Genomic DNA, 10,979 nt, shown 5'->3' on the forward strand with positions numbered 1-10,979 from the left:
GATACACATGCATATGGAAGGTCATATCGTATCGGAGAATCCAGTATAAATTATATTAATAAAATCACAGGAAAAAGGCACTTTAAAACAAAGTTAAACTCTTATTCAGCTAAGCTATTCGAAACACAATGGGATATTTGAGGAAAATCACACGTAAAAACAAATGTAACGGATTTATTATTTGAAAATATTAACAAAACAAGAATAAGTTTAGGAATTAGGGGCTAAGTTCTGTTTTCGTCCTTACTGACATGTCCGTTGAAGGAATGTTAGTAATTTGATTTTAGCGAAGTCAAGATTTGGTCTCGGTGTTAATTAGCGAGTGACCGATGTCAAATCATAAAAAAAAAAAAAATACGAATAGTAATAACCAAAGCAAATCACTATGCAAAGTGCAACTAGAAAAATAAGACTAATAAGAATAATGATAGTAATAAAAAGAAAGAGAAAAATCAAAGGGATGTAATGAGCGTATAAAAATAACCTTATTTCTTCACCCTCACCTTGGTGATGAGGCCGAATCTTTAAGACTTCAAAGAAAAAAATGTGTTACAGTAGAAGTTCCAATATCAACACCATCATTAACAACCGTTCCGTCAGCAACCCTCATTGCTGCGGCAGTTCCATCAGCAACACCAGCTTCAGCAGTAGTTCCACCAGCTCAGCAGCAGTTCATCAGGAACACTAACTGCAGCAGCAGTTCTATCAGCAGCACCAACTGCAGTAGCTGTTCCATTATTATTATTATTATTATATTATCATTATTATCATTATTATTATTATTATTACCATTATTATTGAAAAAAAAAACTCGAGTATCACACCTACCAAAGGTCTCAGTGCAGATCAAAACACAGCTAATACTGAAAGACAACATAGACAATCACCACCTGTTTACATAGCAAAAACATATTAGCTGATATTTTAAACTAATCAAGAGTCGGAGAAATTACAATCTACGAAGGCAATCTGCATCAAAGCCTACACATAGCAGCAAAAACATTTGGAAAACTGAGATGTAGACAATCGACTTGCATCAAAGGTCACTAAATTGAAGGTCATATAACTTTAATGAAATTAAAAGAACGATCAAGTAGTCGTAAGTGTGACTGCAGCAGATAACCACATGGGAGATCATTACTTAAAACGAGGTAGAATAAGAGCAAAGAAGAATCTACGAGTAGTGTTGTCATCTTCACAAATCTTCTTGCACATGCGAATGCTGCCTAAGGTAGATGAGACTGTCCGGGTCATATTCCTCATTTGCAATTAAAATGTAAACTTTGGATCAAAGGCTATACCTAAGAGCTTCTGATTATCCACTGATATTAATTGAGATTCCATTAATCAGCAGGCATAGATGCTGCAACTGCGTTCTAGGCCTACTCATTCATTTCCTTGGACCTGATAGGATTTACTTTTATGCTCCAACGCGATCACCACGATTGGATTATCAGCTCTACTGTCAGCTACTATTTGCCTGGTTGCTGGAGAAGGAATGTTAGCAAAAAGAGAAGTACCATCAACATAAGCCAACACATTGCTTGTATATGAACTGAAGAGGAAAAAGTTTTGTGACTAACAGTGTCAAAAGCTGCCCTTAAGTCCAGAGAGAACCAACTGCAGAAGCAGTTTCATCAGCAGAACCAACTGCAGCAACTGTTCCATCAGTAGAATCAATTGCAGCAGTAGTTGTATCAGCAACACTAACTACAGCGGCAGTTCCATCAGCAAAATTAACTGCAGAACCATTGCATTTGGTTCTGCTGATGGAGCAGCTCCTGCAGTTGGTTCTGCTGATGGAATAGCTCCTGCAGTTGGTTCTGCTGATGGAACAGCTCCTGCAGTTGATTCTGCTGATGGAACAGCTCCTGCAGTTGGTTCTGCTAATGGAACTGCTGCTGCAGTTGGTTCTGCTGATGGAACAGCTCCTGTAGTTGGTTCTGCTGATGGAACAGCTCCTGCAGTTGGTTCTGCTGATGGAATAGCTCCTGCAGTTGGTTCTGCTGATGGAACAGCTCCTGCAGTTGGTTCTGCTGATGGAACAGCTCCTGCAGTTGGTTCTGCTGATGAAACAGCTCCTGCAGTTGGTTCTGCAGGAGCTGTAATATAGCACTCAAGTCATCCTGCGCCGTAACTACGCGGTCCACGTGACCAAAAAATAACGTAATATCACGAACACGTACTTCTAAACTCGTTTTTCTGCTGTCAGGAGTCCTCTGTTCCTCATATTACCCTCCACCTCGGTTGTCCCATTTTCTTTTTTACCCCCCCCCCCCCGACCGAAAATGGGAGGTAGGGAAGATAAGTGGGGGGGGAGGGTAAATATAAATATGCTCTTACGTAATCACCCATAAGCAAACAGGGTATACAACGGGAGGAAGAAAGAGAAGAAAGCTAATACTTACTACTCATGGTTCCTGGTCCCCTTTCAACTGAGATGAGGAAAAATCCTCAACTCAGTTGAAATATCCCCTCGGAGAGTATCATGGGCTATTACCCACTGTGAAATTCGCTGATCAGCGAAATAGTTGTCCGGGGTTAGCCTTCGATTGACTGCAGTTGGTTCTGTTGAAGGAACAGGTCCTGCAGTTGGTTCTGCTGATGGAACTGCTGCTGCAGTTGGTTCTGCTGATGGAACAGCTCCTTCAGTTGGTTCTGCTGATGGAACAGCTCCTACAGTTGGTTCTGCTGATGGAATTGCTGCTGCAGTTGGTTCTGCTGATGGAACAGCTCCTGCAGTTGGTTCTGCTGATGGAACAGCTCCTTCAGTTGGTTCTGCTGATGGAACAGCTCCTGCAGTTGGTTCTGCTGATGGAATTGCTGCTGCAGTTGGTTCTGCTGATGGAACAGCTCCTGCAGTTGGTTCTGCTGATGGAACAGCTCCTGCAGTTGGTTCTGCTGATGGAACAGCTCCTGCAGTTGGTTCTGCTGATGGAACTGCTGCTGTAGTTGGTTCTGCTGATGAAACAGCTCCTTCAGTTGGTTCTGCTGATGGAGCAGCTCCTGCAGTTGGTTCTGCTGATGGAACAGCTCCTGCAGTTGGTTCTGCTGATGGAGCAGCTCCTGCAGTTGGTTCTGCTGATGGAACAGCTCCTTCAGTTGGTTCTGCTGATGGAACAGCTCCTGCAGTTGGTTCTGCTGATGGAACTGCTGCTGTAGTTGGTTCTGCTGATGGAACTGCTGCTGTAGTTGGTTCTGCTGATGGAACAGCTCCTGCAGTTGGTTCTGCTGATGGAGCAGCTCCTGCAGTTGGTTCTGCTGATGGAGCAGCTCCTGCAGTTGGTTCTGCTGATGGAACAGCTCCTTCAGTTGGTTCTGCTGATGGAGCAGCTCCTGCAGTTGGTTCTGCTGATGGAGCAGCTCCTGCAGTTGGTTCTGCTGATGGAACAGCTCCTGCAGTTGGTTCTGCTGATGGAACAGCTCCTGCAGTTGGTTCTGCTGATGGAACAGCTCCTGCAGTTGGTTCTGCTGATGGAGCAGCTCCTGCAGTTGGTTCTGCTGATGGAACAGCTCCTGCAGTTGGTTCTGCTGATGAAACAGCTCCTTCAGTTGGTTCTGCTGATGGAGCAGCTCCTGCAGTTGGTTCTGCTGATGGAACAGCTCCTGCAGTTGGTTCTGCTGATGAAACAGCTCCTTCAGTTGGTTCTGCTGATGGAGCAGCTCCTGCAGTTGGTTCTGCTGATGGAGCAGCTCCTGCAGTTGGTTCTGCTGATGGAACAGCTCCTGCAGTTGGTTCTGCTGATGGAGCAGCTCCTGCAGTTGGTTCTGCTGATGGAACAGCTCCTGCAGTTGGTTCTGCTGATGGAACAGCTCCTGCAGTTGATTCTGCTGATGGAACAGCTCCTGCAGTTGGTTCTGCTGATGGAACTGCTGCTGTAGTTGGTTCTGCTGATGGAACAGCTCCTGCAGTTGGTTCTGCTGATGGAACAGCTCCTGCAGTTGGTTCTGCTTATGGAACAGCTCCTGCAGTTGATTCTGCTGATGGAACAGCTCCTGCAGTTGGTTCTGCTGATGAAACAGCTCCTGCAGTTGGTTCTGCTGATGGAACAGCTCCTGCAGTTGGTTCTGCTGATGGATCAGCTCCTGTAGTTGGTTCTGCTGATGGAACAGCTCCTGCAGTTGGTTCTGCTGATGGAACAGCTCCTGCAGTTGGTTCTGCTGATGGAACAGCTCCTGCAGTTGGTTCTGCTGATGGAACAGCTCCTGCAGTTGGTTCTGCTGATGGAATAGCTCCTGCAGTTGGTTCTGCTGATGGAACAGCTCCTGCAGTTGGTTCTGCTGATGGAACAGCTCCTGCAGTTGGTTCTGCTAATGGAACAGCTCCTGCAGTTGGTTCTGCTGATGGAACAGCTCCTGCAGTTGGTTCTGCTGATGGAACTGCTCCTGCAGTTTCTTTTGCTGATGGAACGGCTGCTGCAGTTGGTTCTGCTGATGGAACTGCTGCTGTAGTAATGTAATATAGCACTGAAGTCATCCTGCGCCGTAGCTACGCGGTCCACGTGACCATAAAATAACGTTGTAATATCACGTACACGTACTTCTAAACTCGTTTTTCTGCCGTCAGGAGTCCTCTGTTCCTCATATTACCCTCCACCTCGGTTGTCCCATTTTCTTTCCCCCTCCCCCCCCCCCCCCACCCGACCGAAAATGGGAGATAGGGAAGATAAGAGGGGGGGGGGGGTAAATATAAATATGCTCTTACGTAATCACCCATAAGCAAACAGGGTATACAACGGGAGGAAGAAAGAGAAGAAAGCTAATACTTACTACTCATGGTTCCTGGTCCCCTTTCAACTGAGATGAGGAAAAATCCTCAACTCAGTTGAAATATCCCCTCGGAGAGTATCATGGGCTATTACCCACTGTGAAATTCGCTGATCAGCGAAATAGTTGTCCGGGGTTAGCCTTCGATTGACTGCAGTTGGTTCTGCTGAAGGAACAGCTCCTGTAGTTGGGTCTGCTGATGGAACTGCTGCTGCAGTTGGTTCTGCTGATGGAACTGCTGCTGCAGTTGGTTCTGCTTATGGAACAGCTCCTGCAGTTGGTTCTGCTGATGGAACAGCTCCTGCAGTTGGTTCTGCTGATGGAACAGCTCCTGCAGTTGGTTCTGCTGATGGAGCAGCTCCTGCAGTTGCTTCTGCTGATGGAACAGCTCCTGTAGTTGGTTCTGCTTATGGAAGAGGTCCTGCAGTTGGTTCTGCTGATGGAACTGCTGGTGCAGTTGGTTCTGCTGATGGAACTGCTGGTGCAGTTGGTTCTGCTGATGGAACTGCTGCTGCAGTTGGTTCTACTGATGGAACAGCTCCTGCAGTTGATTCTGCTGATGGAACAGCTCCTGCAGTTGGTTCTGCTGATGAAACAGCTCCTGCAGTTGGTTCTGCTGATGGAGCAGCTCCTGCAGTTGGTTCTGCTGATGGAACAGCTCCTGTAGTTGATTCTGCTGATGGAACAGCTCCTGCAGTTGGTTCTGCTGATGGAACAGCTCCAGCAGTTGGTTCTGCTGATGGAACAGCTCCTGCAGTTGGTTCTGCTTATGGAATAGCTCCTGCAGTTGGTTCTGCTGATGGAACAGCTCCTGCAGTTGGTTCTGCTGATGGAACAGCTCCTGTAGTTGGTTCTGCTGATGGAACAGCTCCTGCAGTTGGTTCTGCTGATGGAACAGCTCCTACAGTTGGTTCTGCTGATGGAACAGCTCCTGCAGTTGGTTCTGCTGATGGAACAGCTCCTGCAGTTGGTTCTGCTGATGGAGCAGCTCCAGCAGTTGGTTCTGCTGATGAAACAGCTCCTGCAGTTGATTCTGCTGATGGAACAGCTCCTGCAGTTGGTTCTGCTGATGGAACAGCTCCAGCAGTTGGTTCTGCTGATGGAACAGCTCCTGCAGTTGGTTCTGCTGATGGAACAGCTCCTGTAGTTGGTTCTGCTGATGGAACAGCTCCTGCAGTTGGTTCTGCTGATGGAACAGCTCCTGCAGTTGGTTCTGCTGATGGAGCAGCTCCTGCAGTTGGTTCTGCTGATGGAACAGCTCCTGTAGTTGGTTCTGCTGATGGAACAGCTCCTGCAGTTGGTTCTGCTGATGGAACAGCTCCAGCAGTTGGTTCTGCTGATGGAATAGCTCCTGCAGTTGGTTCTGCTGATGGAACAGCTCCTGCAGTTGGTTCTGCTGATGGAATAGCTCCTGCAGTTGGTTCTGCTGATGGAACAGCTCCAGCAGTTGGTTCTGCAGGAGCTGTAATATAGCACTTAAGTCATCCTGCGCCGTAGCTACGCGGTCCACGTGACCATAAAATAACGTTGTAATATCACGTACACGTACTTCTAAACTCGTTTTTCTGCCTTCAGGAGTCCTCTATTCCTCATATTACCCTCCACCTCGGTTGTCCCATTTTCTTCGACCCCCCACCCCCGACCGAAAATGGGAGGTAGGGAAGATAAGTGGGGGGGGGGGGATATAAATATGCTCTTACGTAATCACCCATAAGCAAACAGGGTATACAACGGGAAGAAGGGAGAGTAAGAAGAAAGCTAATACTTACTACTCATGGTTCCTGGTCCCCTTTCAACTGAGATGAGGAAAAATCCTCAACTCAGTTGAAATATCCCCTCGGAGAGTATCATGGGCTATTACCCACTGTGAAATTCGCTGATCAGCGAAATAGTTGTCCGGGGTTAGGCCTTCGATTGACTGCAGTTGGTTCTGCTGATGGAACTGCTGCTGCAGTCGGTTCTGCTGATGGACCAGCTCCTGCAGTTGGTTCTGCTGATGGAGCAGCTCCTGCAGTTGGTTCTGCTGATGGAGCAGCTCTTGCAGTTGGTTCTGCTGATGGAACAGCTCCTGCAGTTGGTTCTGCTTATGGAACAGCTCCTGCAGTTGGTTCTGCTGATGGAACAGCTCCTGCAGTTGGTTCTGCTGATGGAACAGCTCCTGCAGTTGGTTCTGCTGATGGAACAGCTCCTGCAGTTGGTTCTGCTGATGGAGCAGCTCCTGCAGTTGGTTCTGCTGATGGAACTGCTGCTGCAGTTGGTTCTGCTGATGGAACAGCTCCTGCAGTTGGTTCTGCTGATGGAGCAGCTCCTGCAGTTGGTTCTGCTGATGGAACTGCTGCTGCAATTGGTTCTGCTGATGGAACAGCTCCTGCAGTTGGTTCTGCTGATGGAGCAGCTCCTGCAGTTGGTTCTGCTGATGGAACAGCTCCTGCAGTTGGTTCTGCTGATGGAACTGCTGCTGCAGTTGGTTCTGCTGATGGAACAGCTCCTGCAGTTGGTTCTGCTGATGGAACAGCTCCTGCAGTTGGTTCTGCAGATGGAACAGCTCCTGCAGTTGGTTCTGCAGATGGAACAGCTCCTGCAGTTGGTTCTGCTGATGGAACAGCTCCAGCAGTTGGTTCTGCTGATGGAACAGCTCCTGCAGTTGGTTCTGCAGATGGAACAGCTAATGCAGTTGGAGCTGCTGATGGAATAGCTCCTGCAGTTGGTTCTGCAGGAGCTGTAATATAGCACTGAAGTCATCCTGCGCCGTAACTACGCGGTCCACGTGACCATAAAATAACGTTGTAATATCACGTACACGTACTTCTAAACTCGTTTTTCTGCCGTCAGGAGTCCTCTGTTCCTCATATTACCCTCCACCTCGGTTGTCCCATTTTATTTCCCCCCCCCCCCCCCCCCGACCGAAAATGGGAGGTAGTGAAGATAAGTGGGGGGGGGGGGGGATTTAAATATGCTCTTACGTAATCACCCATAAGCAAACAAAGTATACAACGGGAGGAAGGGAGAGTAAGAAGAAAGCTAATACTACTCATGGTACTTACTACTGAGATGAGGAAAAATCCTCAACTCAGTTGAAATATCCCTTCGGAGAGTATCATGGGCTACTAACCCACTGTGAAATTGGCTGATTAGCGAAATAGTTGTCCGGGGTTAGGCCCTCGATTGACCACCTAGTTTTTCTTCGCTGGAGTTCATATTCACGTGGATAATTCTACAGTAATATACGAATCTGAAACAGGACATAACTCATTTTCGATCACCCCCGACCCAACCCCCCCCTTCCAACCCAGGGACGGTCCCCTTGACTGTAGCAGCAGTTCCATCAGATGATGCAACTGCAACTGCAGTTGGTTCTGCTGATGGAGTTGGTTCTGCTGATGCAACTGCTGCAGCAGTTGCATCAGCAGAACCGCCATCAGCAGAAGTACCATCAGCAGAAGTTCCATCAGCAGCAGTTCCATCAACAGAAGATCCATCAGCAGCAGTTCATCAGCAGCAGTTCCATCAACAGAAGATCCATCAGCAGCAGTTCCATCAACAGAAGATCCATCAGCAGAAGTACCATCACCAGAAGATCCATCAGCACCAGTTCTATTAGCAGCAGTTCCATCAGCAGAAGATCCGTCAGCAGCAGTTTCATCAGCAGTTCTAGAAGCAGAAGTTCTATCTGCAGTAGTTCCATCAGCAGCAGTTCCATCAGCAGCAGTTCCAACAGCAGCAGTTCCATCAGCAGAGGATCCATCAGCAGTAGTTCCATCAGCAGCAGATCCATCAGCAGCAGTTCCATCAGCAGAAGATCCATCAGCAGCAGTTCCATCAGCAGCAGTTCCATCAACAGAAGTTCCATCAGCAGCAGTTCCATCAACAGAAGATCCATCAGCAGAAGTACCATCAGCAGAAGATCCATCAGCAGCAGTTCCATCAGCAGCAGTTCTATCAGCAGAAGATCCATCAGCAGCAGTTCCATCAGCAGCAATTCTATCAGCAGAAGATCCATCATCAGCAGTTCCACCAGCAGCAGTTCTATCAGCAGAAGATCCATCAGCAGCAGTTCCATCAGCAGAAGATCAATCAGCTGTAGTTCCATCAGCAGCAGTTCCATCAGCAGCAGTTCCATTAACAGCAGTTCCATCAGCAGCAGATCCATCAGCTGAAATTCCATCAGCAGAGGATCCATCAGCAGTAGTTCCATCAGTAGAAGTTCCATCAGCAGCGGTTCCATCAGCAGAAATTCCATCAGTAGGAAGAGGCACAGAGGCTAAGAGAGAGAAAGGAAGAGGCGCAGAGGCTAAGAGAGGGAAAGGAAGAGGCACAGAGGCTAAGAGAGAGACAGGAAGAGGCACAGAGGCTAAGAGAGGGAAAGGAAGAGGCACTGAGGCTAGGAGAGAGAAAGGAAGAGGCACAGAGGCTAGGAGAGAGAAAGAAAGAGGCACAGAGGCTAAGAGAGAGAAAGGAAGAGGCACAGAGGCTAGGAGAGAGAAAGGAAGAGGCACAGAGGCTAAGAGAGAGAAAGGAAGAGGCACAGAGGCTAGGAGAGAGAAAGGAAGAGGCACAGAGGCTAGGAGAGAGAAAGGAAGAGGCACAGAGGCTAGGAGAGAGAAAGGAAGAGGCACAGAGGCTAGGAGAGAGAAAGGAAGAGGCACAGAGGCTAGGAGAGAGAAAGGAAGAGGCACAGAGGCTAAGAGAGGGAAAGGAAGAGGCACTGAGGCTAGGAGAGAGAAAGGAAGAGGCACAGAGGCTAGGAGAGAGAAAGAAAGAGGCACAGAGGCTAAGAGAGAGAAAGGAAGAGGCACAGAGGCTAGGAGAGAGAAAGGAAGAGGCACAGAGGCTAAGAGAGAGAAAGGAAGAGGCACAGAGGCTAGGAGAGAGAAAGGAAGAGGCACAGAGGCTAGGAGAGAGAAAGGAAGAGGCACAGAGGCTAGGAGAGAGAAAGGAAGAGGCACAGAGGCTAGGAGAGAGAAAGGAAGAGGCACAGAGGCTAGGAGAGAGAAAGGAAGAGGCACAGAGGCTAAGAGAGGGAAAGGAAGAGGCACTGAGGCTAGGAGAGAGAAAGGAAGAGGCACAGAGGCTAGGAGAGAGAAAGGAAGAGGCACAGAGGCTAGGAGAGAGAAAGGAAGAGGCACAGAGGCTAAGAGAGGGAAAGGAAGAGGCACAGAGGCTAGGAGAGGGAAATCCATCAGCAGCAGTTCCATCAGCAGCAGTACCACCAGCAAAAGATTCATCAGCAGAAGTTCCATCAGCTGAAATTCCATCAGCAGAAGATCCATCAGCAGAGGATCCATTAGCAGTAGTTCCAGCAGCAGCAGATCCATCAGCAGAAGTTCCATCAGCAGCAGTTCCATCAGTAGAAGTTCCATCAGCAGAAATTCCATCAGCAGCTTTTCCACCAGCAGCAGTTCCATCAGCAAAAGATTCATCAGCAGAAGTTCCATCAGCTGAAATTCCATCAGCAGAAGATCCATCAGCAGAGGATCCATCAGCAGTAGTTCCATCAGCAGCAGTTCCATCAGCAGCAGTTCCATCAGCAGAAGATCCATCAGCAGCAGTTCCATCAGCAGTAGTTCCATCAGAAGAAGTTCCATCAGCAGAAATTCCATCAGTAGCTTTTCCATCAGCAGCAGTTCCATCAGCAGTAGTTCCATCAGAAGAAGTTCCATCAGCAGAAATTCCATCAGTAGCTTTTCCATCAGCATCAGTTCCATCAGCATGAGATCCATCAGCATCAGTTCCATCATCAGAAATTACATCGATGGATCTGTCAATGCTTGATAATTAACAAAAAAGGGCCAGATACCAAAAACATTTGTGACTAGAAATTGAAAACAAATGAACAAACAAACAAACAAACAGGCAAACAAAGCTTCTGTTGGCTCAGCAAGCAAACAATAAAATGAGCAGGTAAGAGAAAAATATAAAAAATAGCAAAACTAAAATCATGCTTCGCAAATTAATTAAATTTAAAAACAAACAAATAAGAGCGGCACTCTGGTAAACAAAAACAATAACATCTAAAAGGCCCGACAAAGAAAAATGAAAAAGGAGGCGTTAAGCATTGAAAACAAAGAAAGTTACTTTATAATGTACAATAATTTAAATAAAAATGCCAGTCTAATGGCCAGAGTGAACATCTGAAAGGGTATAAGGTATGGAGAGTGACAGCCGATCCGTATGTCATATGTCCTCCAGGATCTTCCTACTTTTCCGTGGCC

General features: G+C 47.5%; 1 protein-coding gene across 1 annotated transcript; it reads left to right on the forward strand.

Moving 5' to 3' along the window:
• The first annotated feature begins 8,099 nt into the window (after positions 1 to 8,099).
• On the forward strand, positions 8,100 to 10,480 carry LOC125025203 (SH3 domain-containing protein C23A1.17-like). Its single transcript, XM_047613178.1, has 3 exons — positions 8,100 to 8,847; positions 8,894 to 9,019; positions 9,969 to 10,480. Exons 1-3 carry the CDS (start codon positions 8,100 to 8,102, stop codon positions 10,478 to 10,480), a joined length of 1,386 nt encoding a protein of 461 aa, XP_047469134.1.
• Positions 10,481 to 10,979: the final 499 nt, after the last annotated feature.

This window comes from Penaeus chinensis, chromosome 4 (assembly GCF_019202785.1).
Source record: "Penaeus chinensis breed Huanghai No. 1 chromosome 4, ASM1920278v2, whole genome shotgun sequence".
Lineage (NCBI taxonomy): Eukaryota > Metazoa > Arthropoda > Malacostraca > Decapoda > Penaeidae > Penaeus > Penaeus chinensis.